The 16,249-nt window shown below is 32.3% G+C and overlaps 3 protein-coding genes across 12 annotated transcripts; 1 reads left to right on the top strand and 2 right to left on the bottom strand.

The window, feature by feature from the left end:
- The first annotated feature begins 156 nt into the window (after positions 1–156).
- On the top strand, positions 157–4,010 carry LOC115875097 (double-stranded RNA-binding protein Staufen homolog 2-like). 8 transcript variants are annotated; one of them, XM_030890483.1, is made up of 11 exons: positions 157–499; positions 574–635; positions 792–953; positions 1,083–1,244; positions 1,350–1,678; positions 1,842–2,007; positions 2,155–2,396; positions 2,462–2,677; positions 2,846–3,046; positions 3,103–3,462; positions 3,540–4,010. In XM_030890483.1, the coding sequence occupies exons 1-11, from the start codon at positions 450–452 to the stop codon at positions 3,747–3,749; spliced, it is 2,160 nt and encodes a 719-aa protein (XP_030746343.1). In that variant the 5' UTR covers positions 157–449; the 3' UTR covers positions 3,750–4,010. The 8 variants fall into 8 exon arrangements, with proteins under 8 accessions (XP_030746343.1, XP_030746338.1, XP_030746342.1 ...); XM_030890478.1 differs by having other exon boundaries at positions 158–499; positions 1,089–1,244; positions 1,788–2,007; XM_030890482.1 differs by having other exon boundaries at positions 158–499; positions 1,788–1,995; positions 2,170–2,396.
- Positions 4,011–7,029: 3,019 nt separating this feature from the next.
- On the bottom strand, positions 7,030–8,121 carry LOC115875096. Its single transcript, XM_030890475.1, has 2 exons — positions 7,879–8,121; positions 7,030–7,819 (listed from the first exon to the last, which is right to left on the bottom strand). Exon 2 carries the CDS (start codon positions 7,816–7,818, stop codon positions 7,405–7,407), a length of 414 nt encoding a protein of 137 aa, XP_030746335.1. The 5' UTR covers position 7,819; positions 7,879–8,121; the 3' UTR covers positions 7,030–7,404.
- A 2,285-nt stretch (positions 8,122–10,406) lies between these two features.
- On the bottom strand, positions 10,407–15,533 carry LOC115875094 (synapse-associated protein of 47 kDa). Of its 3 annotated transcripts, none has more exons than XM_030890472.1 (9): positions 15,110–15,533; positions 14,331–14,564; positions 14,057–14,148; positions 13,735–13,847; positions 13,536–13,681; positions 13,344–13,475; positions 13,159–13,292; positions 12,901–13,020; positions 10,407–11,657 (listed from the first exon to the last, which is right to left on the bottom strand). In XM_030890472.1, exons 1-9 carry the CDS (start codon positions 15,235–15,237, stop codon positions 11,533–11,535), a joined length of 1,224 nt encoding a protein of 407 aa, XP_030746332.1. In that variant the 5' UTR covers positions 15,238–15,533; the 3' UTR covers positions 10,407–11,532. The 3 variants fall into 3 exon arrangements, with proteins under 3 accessions (XP_030746332.1, XP_030746333.1, XP_030746334.1); XM_030890473.1 differs by having other exon boundaries at positions 12,901–13,017; XM_030890474.1 differs by having other exon boundaries at positions 14,057–14,139.
- Between the last annotated feature and the right edge of the window lie 716 nt (positions 15,534–16,249).

Below are 16,249 nucleotides of genomic sequence, written 5' to 3'. Positions count from 1 at the left end.
AAATGGCGCAAGCGCTTTCATGAAAGTTTTTTTCAGGGAATATTAATTTTTCATGGTGCGCATGTTCTAAATACATCCCAGCTAAAATGAAAGGTGTAGTTCAAATGTCCCTATGTATCCCTACACGTGGAAAAGAGAGAGCTATATTATATATGTTGATTTGTCATCTCTGTTTGATATTAAAATCCGCCGTCGTCGTTTCTATTCTAACATGGCCGCATGTTAGTTACTGAATTTTCTTTATTGTTTGCCAACGAACGTAAAAGATTTAGTAGTGGTGTTTGGTTAAAAAATATCAACTGCTGTTAGAAAATATTAAAAACACTACTAAGTCCTTTTTCAATTTCTATCTTACATTCAGTTGACACCGGTTTTTAAGGTGTACTCCCAAAGTGATATTTGAACAAATTAGAATATTCTATTCTTTTAATTTTTTTATTTAACATATCATGCTTCAGGAACATCACATGAATCAAAACGGTATGCAAAGGAATCCAAGGTACTTGAATGATACACTGATATTTCTCATTTCCTTTTTCAATTAATTATAATGGCCTCTGATATTTTTTCAAGGATGGGGATGCAGCAAATGGGACCACCCCCTAATCAAAGAACTCCCATGATTATGGCTCCCGGTATGTATATGTTTATATATTTGGTAATGTTAATCTACTGTTCAATTATGTATTAGAAAAGTTGACAGTTCATGTCCTATGTTTTATAATAATTAATTAGACATTAACATTTGCTATTTCCAATTTATGGTTTGTCATAATGTTATTTTAACTTAGGGGTACTTGTATCGATGCCTCCTGGTCCTGGACCGGCCTTGATAACAACTACTTCAATTCCACAGCAGCTACAATCTCAACCAAAGCCAATGCAGCAACAGCCCCAAGTTTACCATTATGAAGCTGCCCCTACACAACCACCACAACATACACAACAAAGCGGTGAGTCGTCATTTAAATGAACTTTTTGTCTTAACTGAATCTAAATTATACACGAATTTATTTTTTAATGTATGTGTGCGCATTTGTTAGTAGTAATGTACATATTAAATAGTTCATTTCTATTTTAAGATGCAGATCATCAGCAACACCCTCAACAGCAACAACACCCAAATACTCAAGATCAACCCCAAATGACCCACAATAGTCCAAACACTAATACTTCTTCTGCACCTAATCCCCCTTTGGCAAACATAAAAGAAAAAACGCCCATGTGCTTGGTAAATGAATTAGGTAGGTTTAAGTCATAATAAACAAAATAATTTAGCCTTATTTAAAAATAATAAAATGCATTTTTCTGATTTCTTAATATGGTTAATATAAGATTCTTTTGTTCAGCAAGGTTCAATAAAATTCAACATCAGTATCGTCTGACTGGAGAACAGGGCCCAGCACACAAAAAGACTTTCACAGTAACCTTAAAACTTGGAAAGGAAGAATATGAAGCAGAAGGGCCCAGCATCAAAAAAGCTCAACACTCAGCCGCTGCTAAAGCATTGACCAAGACTGAACTGAAGCATCCACCAGCCAAAACAATCATTAATAGATCTGGCAATCGACAGTCTAACCCTGGTGTAGTCACTCCTACTGTGGAACTAAATGCCCTGGCCATGAAGAGAGGTGAAAGAGCAGTGTATGTTGTAGAGAGCGGAGCTCCATCACATCAGGTTTGCCAATTTTAGTTCCTATTTGAGGGAGGGAATTTTCAAGATTTTGTTTAAACATTTTTTTTGTTATATTTTTGTTTCTGGCCTGGAATCAAAAGTTTTATTTTAGGGTTATCTGAATCAGCCAGGCTATTTTCCAAGACACAGTTTGAATTATCCACAGGCCCAACCGAGGTATGGCTATGATACGCGGCGAAACATCAGAGGCTACTCATATGACAACCGCTACTATGGTCAGTATAGACCGGGGGTTCCTCACCACAGCCAGGGAGATCCTTACACCGTGCGGTTGCGTGTAGGCGAGCGAGAGTACCCAGGTACTCAATTTGGTAATTTACCTTTTCTGTTCATGTTTCCCACACTTTTCGCCTTTGTTTCTTTATCGATATTGCGTGGTCTGAAACTTAACAATGATTTAAAGCTATTAAAGAGCTGGAATGTTTGGTCCTAGTCGAAGTAATGGTACTATTTTACAGGGCACGGCGCTACAGTTCAAGCTGCTAGGCACGACGCTGCTTCAAAAGCCATCGACCACATCAAGCAATTGGGTGGGGTGGATGGTACTGACAGCACCAATGAGAATGGGCAAATAAGTGACCAAACAGCAAGCAGTTTACCCAATGACCTCAACTCGGAATTAAAATCGCCCATTTCATTGGTGTACGAAATTGCCTTGAAACGCAATTTGAACGTCATCTTCGAAGTTCTCAGCGAAAAAGTATGACACTAAAGCATACCAGTCTCTGAAAATCCGAATAAAATTATGCTTATTACATTTCCTAGGGTCCGCCTCATATGAAAGTGTTTGCCACGCAGTGCAGAGTGGGGAACTTCGTGGCTGATGGTGAAGGAAATGGAAAGAAGATTTCGAAGAAGAAAGCTGCTGAAAGAATGCTGGAGGAACTATCCAAGCTGCCACCATTGCCTAACATGAATAGCCTCACACAAATAAAGCGCAAACGCATCACAAACAAGAAGAAAACCAGAAATCTCATCAAAGTATGACTTATTTTTGGTAGTTTCAAAATTCAAAGAATACTTGTTTTTTTTTACCAATTTGTCAGATCCATTCGTCTTACATATAAGTAATAATTTTGCCAAAAAATCTTAGGCGAATGACACTGAAACCTATTTTAAAATTAAGTCATATCATTACCTTTATATAAGCAGGTTAATATGGACAAGCCCTCCGAAACGACGGATGAAATAAATCCGATATCGCGGTTAATCCAGATCCAACAAGCAAATAAAGAAAGAGAGCCAGTTTATACAGTTTTAGAGGAACGTGGAGCACCTCGTCGTAGGGAGTTCGTCATAGAAGCTTCTGTGAATGGTCATTCTTGCTCCGGAGTCGGTCCAAATAAAAAGGTACTTTATTATTCCCGCTGTTCTATATAAAGTAATTTTTTTTTCCTTTAATATAGGTGGCCAAACGTAATGCAGCTGATGCACTTCTTGCAGAGCTCGGTTACAACAATACGAAACCATTACAAGCGAAAAACAAAGATGAACAAGGCTTGAACCAGAGTGATAAGAACAGGAAAGTGACCTTTGTCGAAGAGAAACACGATCCTCAACCGGCTCAGAACATAGGTGGGAGCGGAGGGCGCCAGCTCGTACCGGGAGTTCTTCTTGTCACTGAACAGAACGCCGGTTTCAGCAAGCCAAAGATCGACAACATGGAGCCCCCAAAGCCTGTCCAGCCCACTCAGCTAAAGAACCCGCCTTCTGGCGTTCGGTCAAAGGATCAGCTCTTATATTTAGCACAGTTGATGAATATTCAGGTAGTCATCATTTGAAAAAAATATGTTGCGTTCATTTCAGGGTTAGTCAACTTAATATTGCTATATCTTTGTTTCAGGTTCATTTTTCTGATTTCCCTAAGGCTAATCACGAGATGTATTTAACACTGGTGTCCTTAACAACCAATCCGCCTCAGGTGTGTCACGGTGAAGGTCCAAGCATTGAAAACTCCCACGAGAAGGCTGCTCTGGAAGCTCTCAAAGTTTTGTCTGAATTGGGCCTCGACATAGCCCCAAATAAAGACGCCAACTCGCAAAATAACGATTAAACGATGCGGTGGTTACTTTTTTCAAACTTGTTCCCTATTCTCAGGATATATCGTCTTTTTTTCGCGTGTTATTTTAGTATTTTTTGCGTGCCGATAGTGCAGATGTCACTTAATCCCATTTTTTCGACAAAGTATTAATGTCGATGTATTTTTAAAAATGTGTCTAAAAATAAATGTATTCGCTGTTAGTATTCTTGACTCTGATGCAGTTTTTAAAATTCCGACATCTCGCAAATAAATCTAGTTAAATTTGAGATTAAGTAACAAAAAGCACTATGTAAATATCCTGAGAATATGTAACAAGTTGCTCCTAAAATTTTTAGCGTTTTGTCATACTTTTTATTTTCCTCTAAATATGAACTCTACAGATTTTAAATGGAATGTTTACATATCTCAGAAAAGCTTTTTAACAAAAGATTTTAAGGTAAGGTAGGGTAACAGGGATCATATTTTACAACTTTTATCTTTGTAGTAACGGGTTTACTTGCATTCAGTTAAAGGGTTGTGTTTATTTTTTTATAAATGTTGATACATAGTGTCCCAGTTCCCCGCAAGGTGGGGGCGCATCCTGTCTATATTACGACCAGGGTTCGGAAGTAGTTAATTAAGACATAATTTACCTGATTAACTACGTGTAGTTTTTCTTCAAAAACTACGTCCTTTCCCGTTCATTAACTACATGAAAACTACGTTAATAAACTATGTATTGATATTATGAATAATTTTCATTTGAATGAGGTGTAATAGAGATAATATGATGTAAATATTATATTTAAAGCCATATTTCTTCTGTTTTCTTAAATACATTATGTGTTTTTAAAGCTTCAACTTATTATAACTTCACCTCAAACCTTTAATATTTGAAAGTTACATACATAGGTTACATAAACTACACCCTCTACATAAACAACATTAACTACATGTATTGTAGTTTATGTAGTTTTTAAAAGTAACATGTAGTTTTCCGAACCCTGATTACGACCGGTTTGTTACAGCATATATATAGGTATACTGGGTCGGTTCTAGTCATATATTTATTATATATTTTTATTAATTGTATCCCCAAAATTAATAATTATTATTAATAATTATAAAATATAATATATTATTATAAATATTATTTTTAATAATTATTTTTTCTATTTATTTTTCATGTTTTCAAATTTATGCGTTTGAAAGACAATTTTTTTTTTAGTTTTTCTAGTTACTGGGATTATAAGCTCCCAGTTGCCCCGAGGCAAAAATCCCAGATGCCCCTTATTTCACAGATCTTTGGGGAAACTGGGACTAAACTCTAAATATCGTTCTTATAAATAGGCCAAAAACAAACTTAAAAGTGAAGAGATTTATTGTTTATTTAACATCGCATAGAATCAAATTTTACCAAGTTCCAAAAATGTTTTTGCCTAAATTTCAGTGAGCGCCGATTTTTTTGAGAACAGAAACAAAACATCATTTACACACCATGCGGTACCATCGCTATATTGAGGAATTTAAATAAACGTTTCAACTTGCTATAGATAGATAGCGTTACGAAAAGAGAATATAAACTGTTTCAAGAACGATTAAACAACATACAATAATGTTGTATGTCCCAGATACCCCGAGTTCCAGTTACCCTACGATACCTTATTTGGTTTTAAATCGCGTGGTTTATTTAGAATTCCAGAATATATTTTTTTCTCTATAAACGCCGGATTTTGTAAATCATAGTAAGGGGGTTCAATTTTCAAAATCTATAATACCACAAGGATCAGTAAAAATTATTAAACTAATAGAAATAGAAGTTTATTTTTGTTATTGTGACTGGTTAGACCTAAAAATGCTTTTCTGAAATATTTAAGGTATAACAAGCCATTTATTATGTCAATGTAGACTATACCAATGAATCTTATAAGATTTTGATGAATAGAGTTGGACTTATTTATTATAAAGCGTTTCCAGTTATATCAGAGTTAATATATGTGTACATATTTGTTAGTTTTTATGTCTTTCTTTCATTGGTACAGATTTATTTGACTGCTAGGAGTTCCATGTGGCCATGTCAAAACAAAATAAGAGAATATGTCATGATTACATAGTATTATGTGAATAACTTAGAATTATTATGTAATCCTTTATCTATGTGATGTCATTTAACATATTAAGATGTATGAAATGATTTCATATATACATAATTCCTGGTTATTGCTTTGGCACTTTGTACTAAGTGCCCACCGAATTTCGTTTAAGTTCAGGACCAACCTAAAACGAAATTGGCACAGTAGTTCAGAATTGATTTTCCAAACATGGAAGTGTCTTTCACTATAATCATTTTCCTCCCTGCTAGTTGTAGTTTTGTCTTTTGACAGGACATTCATCATAGTGTTGTCTGACAAAGAAGTTTATATTAAACACTGCATGTATTAAAAGTAATTCAAAACCAGTAATAATATACACATTGCAACACTAAAGTGAATGCTACAGTCCTTGCTACATTTTAATATTCCTTCTATGGCTTTATGTTGTTTGTATTTAACTAAGTGGAGCTTTTGTATTAACTTTAAAGACATAGAATTGTAATATAACATATTAGCCCTTAAGCTGTCAAAGGACTTTTCTTAGGTGGTTTTAGATGCTATGAAAAATATCGTGGCAATTCTGATCTGCTGATTTTCATTTTTACTTCATTGTAGATTGATTTCATTTTTCTGGGGCCTTTTCTAACAATTTATAGTTGTTTATTTGTTTGGGATTTTATTGTTCTGTTAATGAATTTAAAATTACTTTAGGGACTCTCATTCAATATATTCAGTTTTCACTCCTATAATATTGTATATCGAGATGTATTTGCCTCATTTGAATTTGAAATCAATAAACATTAACACATATTATGTTGTTTTTTATTTATTTTCTGAACCTACTTATTTTTCTAAGTATTAATGACTGGTAATTCTTTGTAATATTATGGAAACAAAAATTATTTTTTTAATTATGATAAATTTCTTTTTAATCCCAGAATTAACGAAGGATATATACAATTATTCAGAAATAGACGTCAGTTTTTATCAAATAATTCATTATTAATATGCAATATCTATTCATACCATAAACAAGTCAATAAACTTACTATAATTGTCATTTAAAGGAAGCATTGACTTTTTTTATTTAATGGTGATAAGATTACATTGTTTCAGTTCTCTGTGACTCATTTTGTTGGAATTACTACATTATCAAACAGGATGCATGCAAGGATTATATATTCTAATAATAGACAAAAGAAATAAATAAAAGTCTCATAGGATTATTATAAAAAGTTTATTAAAAATTACAATCAACAAGAATTAAAGTTATTGGTCTTGTATAATTAATTTTCTCGTTTCAATGAAACAATATAATTCACACTACCTGGTAAATTAATCTTCTTACAATAAACAGAATTACATGGAATGAAAAAAAGTTATAAATGATAAAATCACACATCACATTGCTCACACTACTTTACTTGGTTTTTCGTTAAAATAATAAATATTTTTGGTTTGATGCAGCCTAGGTGTTTTAAATTAGATGGAGCATTTGTGTTTAAACAAATACATCTATATAATTCAAAAAATATTTAGAAAATCATTGAAGATAGAAGAGTATGATTAAGACTTAAGATTGTTTTGTATATTAATTACCAAAATCCAGATGAGAAACCGCCAGGAGGGACGCGAACACGTTTTGTTTGTGGAATGGCTTTTTCAATTTCCTTTTGTTCTTGTTCTTTTTCTTTAGTTTCAATTGGTGCTTTGTTTTCATCAGTCTCATCTACCTTAAGTTGTTGATTCTCTGGCTGTTGATTTGATTCTGTTGGATTGTCTGTTTCACCGTTTGTTACTTGTTCAGTCTTTGTTCCTTTTGTCTCCTCACTCATATTAAAACAAGATCCAATGGATGAAGAAGGGTGGTTCTTTCGCTTGTTTGGTGTTAAAATTTCATTTCCGTTGTCCCTTGTCCCAAATATATCCGTATGACCTCCGCCAGGAGCCCTTAGAACTCTGCTGGACTTTCTCTCGTTAATTCCAATGTGAATGTTAGTAGAAGTCATGCTACAAACAAAATGAGATAAAATACTTAAAGAGCTTCACACGTGTATTTATTAACTTACTTTTTAAATGTACAAAACAAAACTAGCAAAAAATGCAAGAACTATGGAGTATGGAGCAGACAAATCAACGGTTTCTTCCCTTCACTCGATTTGAAATGATTGAAGTTTGAATTGAATTGAAAGTCATATAGCCCTGTTGCCACATTTACGCACAAAGAAATTCGAACACCATATATATTTATATTACATTTAAAATCCAAAGCCCATATTAATGTTTTGGATATACGAAATGTACGTGTAAAAAACATAAACTGTTAAAAATATTTTGGTAATGGTGTGGATCCGGTGGCTGACCTTGAAACGAGTTTTTGCTGCATATAGTCACAGACACTACGCATGCGCACATCTTCGATGTTGCCAGATTGTGAGTTATTTTGGAATTATTTTCAGTAGAAAACAAATATGTGCTTTTCAGTGTTTTTTTGTCAATATATACCGTATGATCGAAAAAACGGCGTCCAGTTGGCTGGGAAATGACGATAAAGGACATTTCTCATATAAAATTACAGCGATCTTCATTTCATAGTCATCACTGACGCTATTTTTTTTCAATCATAGTACGCGGTATATTATTTATGTTATTATTTTAATATTTCGCACAACACGTGAACGCTTATTATGTATTTTCATAGTCAATAAAATTAAATAGAAATAAAACTCTAGATTCCTATAATTAATCTAATTGCTCTAGATTATTATGCTACGTTTAAAAAGGATGTGTCCAAGTTTTTTCTTTTTTGCTCCATATCATGTTCATAATAGTTTTTTTTAACATTCCATCAAAACTACGGAGGCCTTAATTTAAAAGGCCTTTTAGCCTCCGTAATTAAAATGGTAGAATCAGCTTCAGCAACATTAACAGTTACCTTGTTTAATCTGCTTATACATATATTGCATTAATTTTTCTGCTACCTTAAGATTTCTCTATTCTTACACCTAATTTATGTGATTTTCTTAGCATATATGATTTATAAACCATTTTTTTCCTAATGGAAGGAAGGAATAGGATATGCAAAATTAAGATATTTTAACATTTATTTTCCAGACAAAGCATAATATAGTATTAAGATTAAGACATAACAAATATAAGAAAGATCTTAATATAAATCACAAACTAAGTCTTAATTTGGCCTTGTATAAACACAGGTATAAAACTAATAAGATCAAAACTCAACCTTCACCATATTGTCAAGATTTGGCATTATAGGAAACAAGAAATTACAGTAAATTAAGAAAAGAATATCAAAGTATACGATATTAAATATTGTAGAGTCTACGACACAAACCCTTCTAAAGAGAAAAAGATAAAACATAAAGCTTATTTTAGTCTTATCACCACAACTCTTCGATAAAATATATGTCTAAAATTGCTATTAATCCACCAACTTGATATTTTTAAGAAATTATGATACCAACATTATAATCAAAGTATATTATATTAGTAACATTATAGGTAAAATGTTACCTCTATCTCCCATTGACGTGTATTGTTCTATAAGACTCGTCATGGTAGTACTTCAATACATCAATATATATAATCAAAACTATTGTTGCCTGTAAATAACTAGAAATTAAATAACTTGAAAGAAATAAAATAATTCTAATAAGTTTAAAAGCATTAAGAAAAAATCAGTAAATGATAATTTTTAATTCTAATGTAAATATATAAATAAATGTTTTATTATTATTACAATTTTATATATTCAATTTTATATATCATTCCTTAATTTTAGATATCAAGATAAATCTGAAATTATAAAATTAATTATAGAATTTGTATTATTATTGATTAACACTCAAAAAAAAATTTTCAACTTCAAATAATTCGAAAATAAACTGCAATTTGGCAACCTCGACGATGTGCGCTTGCGTAGTATCGATGATCAAATTCAGCAAATATGGGCTTCAAGGTCAGCCACCGGATCCACACCTTTACCAATATTTTAATTCAGATGTGATTCAAAACTAGAATTTTTTACTCGAGAAAATATGTGAGATATATACCTATAAATTTGAAAAGCCGACAATGTCGATAAAGTAGTACCTCCTATACTTCCAGTAGAGGGAGATAAATCATGTTTGAATTGAATTGGAAGTCATATAGCCCTGTTGCCACATTTACGCACAAAGAAATTAGAACACCATATATATTTATATTACATTTAAAATCCAAAGCCCATATTAATGTTTTGGATATATGAAATGTACGTGTAAAAAACATAAACTGTTAAAAATATTTTAATTCAGATGTGATTCAAAACTAGAATTTTTTACTCGAGAAAATATGTGAGATATATACCTATAAATTTGAAAAGCCGACAATGTCGATAAAGTAGTACCTCCTATACTTCCAGTAGAGGGAGATAAACGCGAATATTCCAGAGGCGTGTCAATTCACTTCATCTTTAATTGTTTCGATTAATTTCTACCAAAGGCGTACCAATTTCTGTTATTCGTGTAATTCCTATAGTAAAATAAGATTTTGTTTAACTTTGGCGATTCCTAAGATGAATAAATAAAACACCAGTGTGATGGGCACAACTACATTTATTTTAACAATTTAAAGTATTTACTTTATAACAATTACGTAAATAGAGAAGGAAACATGCTTTAAACATTGAAAAGCTACAATCTCTAAATTCTAATAATGCAAACATTGAAATGATTAAGGAATCAATCAAAATGTCCGCTATTTAACCTCATTAAATGGTTATATGAACCAAATGTAGTTAAATCTTTTTATAATATTTTACATTTTTGAGTAATAATTAAACAGAGGAAAACGGAACACAAAATATAAAAATCATATTACAAATATAGAAATTAAAATTAAATACAGCACACATTTAAGCGGTCGAGAACTAGGATATATTAGAAAAAACTTTAATATACACTTCTTTGTGTCTTTTACACACAGAAGTTCCAATACGCTTTTTCTATTTCGTGTTCAATTTACATAGATTAAACTGAGTACAGACTTGCCGATTTCTCAGTTTTACATGCAGAATAAAATTTAATAAATAACTAGTGGGTATTTACTTATAATTATATAAGTCTGACAACAGATTTACATTTAGAATATATTTTACATTTTTTATAGAATAATCACGACATATATTATAATTATTTTATAATACTATTCCTCTCTTGTACCTAAGTTTTTTATTTGCAAAATATATCGAGAAAATAGCTCACAATCCAATATATTTCTTTATATTAATTTGTAGACCTTTAAAGTGCCGTTTTTATCACATTGAAAACACTAGATGGCTGTAATAGAATACTTACTGTTTACAGAATTATTTTTACCGGAATGTTAATAAAGTAAGTCTTGTGCAAACGTGACGTTTAGAGAAAAATAAAAAAAATACTTGAAGAATAAAAAGTACTGTTGGAGAAGATAATAATGATACAGCTTATTTTATTAGTATCATTTTTAAAACGGTGCTTAAGACTTACACACTTCCAGTGTCTTTTATTTTTAAAAATAAATATTTTCATCTTCCTCTAGGCCATAGTCAACAAAAACAAAACATCTTATTAATTAATACAAAAATAAAGATAGTGTAGATTTAACCAAACCTAGATGACTAGAGTAAACAAATCTTATGGTAATCAGTCAAAAAAGAATGCTTATAGCCTGAAAAAATTACATTACTTCAAATCCGTCTCTTCATTCAGCATATCCTCAATTTCCTTGTCTATATTGTTGTCCTTTGCGTCACTCACCAATTCATAATCCTGAAGTTCGGCTTCTAGTTCTTTTTCCCAGTCTTCTTCTATGCGACAGAAAGGGAAGGATAAACACAAAAATAAAGAAATAAAAAAAGAAACAAACAAAAATCGTCCAAAAATGAATGAAATTTTAAGTTAACCATTCGGATTTCTTTCTTTGCAGTAAATATTATCCAGATGCTCAGGGTGATAGTTTCCTGCTCCAAGACATGTCTGAGCGCCTGGTAATATATGTTAGTAAAGGGCAAAATTCCTCAAACACATCGTACATATATAAAATGGTGTTTTTTATTGACGTCGTATTTAGTCATCCAGTTGAAAATAAAAGAGACATAAAAAGCATTTAAAAGGTCCACACAAAAAGTAGCACTGCAAGTTTCAAAATAATAACATGCATCTTATTTAATTCATTTTTTTTTCTCTGTATTGTCTTACTATAAAGAAAAGGCTCTGTAACTCGTATTAGGAAATCTAACTTGTGCAAATAAATGAAATATATTTAAGAAAAAATCGAGTTATTTTTTTCTAAAATTTAATGATTGGCGTAGCTAATAGTAGGGGAATATTGTGCCTCAAAAAAGAGAGAAGTTCTATATCTGAAACAAATAATATACTATGATGCCATTTAAATTTATGCAATCCAGGCTGACCTAGCTACGCCACTAATGTTGATGTCTTATTATATTTTAAGATATGTCTAAAATATTTGCACAAGTATAACTGCAAGCTATTTATTTTCTTGCCTAACACATATTAGAAAACTAGTAAATTATTTTTTCAGCATTATCATATCTTATTAATTAATACAATTATATTACATTTATATTAATACTTTGGATAAAGCAAAATAGAGTAAGGGTTTAGAATACAAAAATTAAGAAAAAAGAGGAAAATATATATAAAATCTCCGGGATAAGGACTCGAAACGAAAAATAACTCTTAAAAATAAATTAAAAATAATAGGTTTTATTTAGAGGGCTAGTGGGGGAAGCAAATGTAACGTTGATCTTCTTTTAGGCTGAGAAAAAAATTAAACAGGAAACTAACACATCATTTTATCTCTTTTTTGTCATAAACTAATCGAAGCAAATAACCAAAAAGAAGAAGCCAATGAAGTGATGCTAAGAAAACCAAAGAATAATAAATAGGTACTCATTAAGAAAGCCATGAAAAATATAAGAGTTTCTTTTATGATCATGACTTTTTATTAGAAATAGCAAATACTATTTTGACAGCTGTTATATAACGTTTAAATCAAGAAAGAAGGAAGAGCACAGGGTAACTTACCATTCAAGGGTTTCGATCCTAAAGCAAGTTTTTTCATGCCTTCTTGTACTTCGTCAATATCTTCTTTATTTGCTATTAGCGTATCAGATACAAATTCATGCTCTTTTTCAGTCTTATCTACTTAATAAAGAAAAACAAAAACAAATAAAAATCTACCTACAATGAAAGGGTGGTAGTGCAAAACCAAATAAAATTCGATTAAATATATACATCGGCTTTTAAAACTAATATATTTAGAGTTATTATTACAAACGTTACCTATAGGTTGCACTGAAGAAGTGTTTGTAGCAGCATTGCTATCGCCTTCTCTAGACATAAATGAGAGTTCATAGGCTTGACAAATTAGACTAACTCGATAGAAGTAATTTTTCCAAAAATCTTCCTCTGGAATGCTAAAAAAATTCAGTAAGTCCGATTTTTCGATAAAATTGATAGATACAAACATTTTAGGCACGAGTTCATAACGCATCTTCTCCAGATTAGGGTCTTGCTCCATTATAGCCATTGCTACAGGATAAGAAACTTCATAGTCGAATTGAAAGTCGACACCCGCGGGAGGAGCTCTGACAAAATTCCTGAAAAATTTCGAAGAGAATGGTTGTTTTGGTGTCTCTCCAGTTAGTTTTTCTATTTACCTCCTGTCAGTAGAGAGACTCAAACACTCTTCTTTGAGGTTCTCTTCATTCGCACATCCTACCCACGGCGGCACAGCTGTGGAACTCGCATTGGCTTTGTTCTTCACAAACGCTTCCTGCTCTTTACTAAATTCCCCTAAGATATTCTGGCAAACAACCTATTGTTTTAATCCATAATCGAATTGAACGTTATACTTACATTGATAACGTGGATTTTGGAGCCAGCCTCTGTGACAGTTTTTCCAGCTTTGTTAACAGCGGAATACAAAAAATTCCCAAAAGATTTTGCGCCGGCTAGCGCTTTACTTTGTACTGTAATGCAGAAACAATTCAGATTTACTCGAAATTATCATTAAGACATGAACACAGATAGAGCACTGTTACTAAGCACAATAAAATAGAGCCAACCACCTATTTGATCTATAAGATTTTACGTTTATAAGAAGTAGTTCTCTAGTTCGAGGAAATAGCAGACAGAAAGAGTTGCCTACAGATGCATACAACATCAACAGTTAACCTACCATTTCCGAATTGACCTTCTTTATTTTCCTCAGTGAGGGACTCAGCCAGAGACTGAGGTCCAGAGTCGGCTCCTCCGGTAGCACTAAAATTCCTACATTAGGTTTTTTTGGACACTATTTCCACAAGTTAAACTCACGAAACTCGAAAATCCGAAACAAAAAAGCTCAAATTTCATTCCTTTCGTAGATTTTTCAACCATTTACATCAAACAAATTCATGAAACATTTCGAATTTTCGATTTCATGATTTTGACAAGGATGAACCCAAAGTTACCTCGAATTGTCATCGTCATCTCGAGGTTCTTTGACGGGATCGACGTTGGTAGGTGATCCCGTATCAGCAGCTGGGTTCTCGTGACCCACGGCATCTGGGTTACCACCTTCTCCGTGCTCACCTTTACGCAGTTTCGGTATGCTAGACCCTAACCAGCCTCCTATACCCTCGATCTGATTTTTGACGTTTGAAAACATCTCCAAACGACCGCCCCCCGTATTTTTCGTGGGGCTACTGTAACGGGTATTTTTCATTAGAGTCCACATCAATTCCAATCAAAATAAATATACTAATTTTTAAATATATCCATATATAACTTATATACTAATACCTGAAAAAGAATACTAAATAATCTACATAAATGATTATGTTGAAATAGCTGATTTGATAAAAAAAATCAGATTATCTTAAATTGATATTATGTCTACTGTACACAATTTCCAGACAAGTTAATTAAATGTTGCCCTTTAAAGAACCCTGTAAAAGCTTTGGATGGGCTTTTGGAATAATGTCGAAGTTATATTGCCCAAAAGAGACAGCGGTGGTTTTAGCAAACGCGGAATTTGAATTTTTTATGCCCAACATAACGCAACTCAAATCATTTTAATGATTTTTAATTAGCGCGTTTCAAGTCAGCCAGACACTTCCAAAAATGAACATATTTTTCTGGTCGTTAAATAACTATTTGTTTACAAATATATGCGCAATTAATTTAAAAAAAAAAACTAGCTTAGATAATCGGCGCGTTCTAGAGGGTGGAAATAGGTCAAAATACTTACATTCCCTCTTTAGTTTCTTGTCCAAGAAGTGTGTTGCTGTCTTCAGTAGGGGTCGGTACCTTTTCTTCAGTGTCCCCTTTAACGCTGCCCATCCAAGAGCTGACTTGGTTGGTGAGTCCAGAAAACATGCTTTGAATTTTAATATCTACCTCTGGAACAATCTAGGACAAACCGGGAATGTATCAGGGATAATTAGAAACCTCTTTGTAGGATTAGTTTAAGATAATAAAACGCTTATAACCATTATAAGACAAGTACTACGCGAATAAACAAAACGATGATGAGCTGATTCAATATCGCGATATCAGCTCCCGACACTTTTTCTCTGGCAATATCAATTGTCATAGGCAAAGCCCCATGCGCAATGGGGCTATTGACACGCCAGCCAATCAGAAGCCGGCTTAACCCGATAATACGATTGAAAAGTTGGCGTAAAATTTCGTGTTGCCAGTGCTTAACCGTATTTTTAAAAATATCCGATTTACTTAAACATATTTATCTTCATAACTTTTTATTCGAGTACCCCACGCTAATTTAACAGACACAAATCAATCATTAGTAATCATCTAGCACTACGCATTGGTATATCTGGTCGTATATACTTCCATTCCTAGTTATTAAGGATATTAAGAAAAACTCCTTGAAAATAAACTAATACATATTATGTTGTATTACGACTAGTAATAACTTTCCGAATTTACAATAATATATTTAATATAAATCACAAGTGTGAACCAGGAAACAGAATTATTTCGACTTTTTTGCATTAATGGAACTTCTAATAATCATTTGCTAACAACGAATCATTAGTTAATAATTCTGCTATTTACAACTTTTTAATTATTTGTTTAATAGTTTTGAGAGAGAAAAATAAACTTTTATTATTATCCTGACAGTTAAAAGTGACAACGTCGCATTCGACTTTCGAATGCAACAGGAACAAGATCCATACTATCCGGCATTGCCGGATTGTAAACATTTTCTTTTCCCAAAATTTGTTTAACTAATAAAAAATTGTACTGAATGCTTATTCGTTCAAATGAGACCAAACAGAATAAAAAATTTCTAGAATAAATATATTTTTCGGTACAATACCAGAGAAAAATAGCGTGAAAAAATAAGATATAGATTATTTTAGGG

The sequence above is a fragment of the Sitophilus oryzae genome, unplaced genomic scaffold, assembly GCF_002938485.1.
Source record: "Sitophilus oryzae breed Bouriz unplaced genomic scaffold, Soryzae_2.0 scaffold_1318_pilon_pilon, whole genome shotgun sequence".
Taxonomy (NCBI): domain Eukaryota; kingdom Metazoa; phylum Arthropoda; class Insecta; order Coleoptera; family Curculionidae; genus Sitophilus; species Sitophilus oryzae.
Note: the sequence above shows the minus strand (reverse complement) of the source record. Positions and strands in the feature narration are given on the sequence as shown.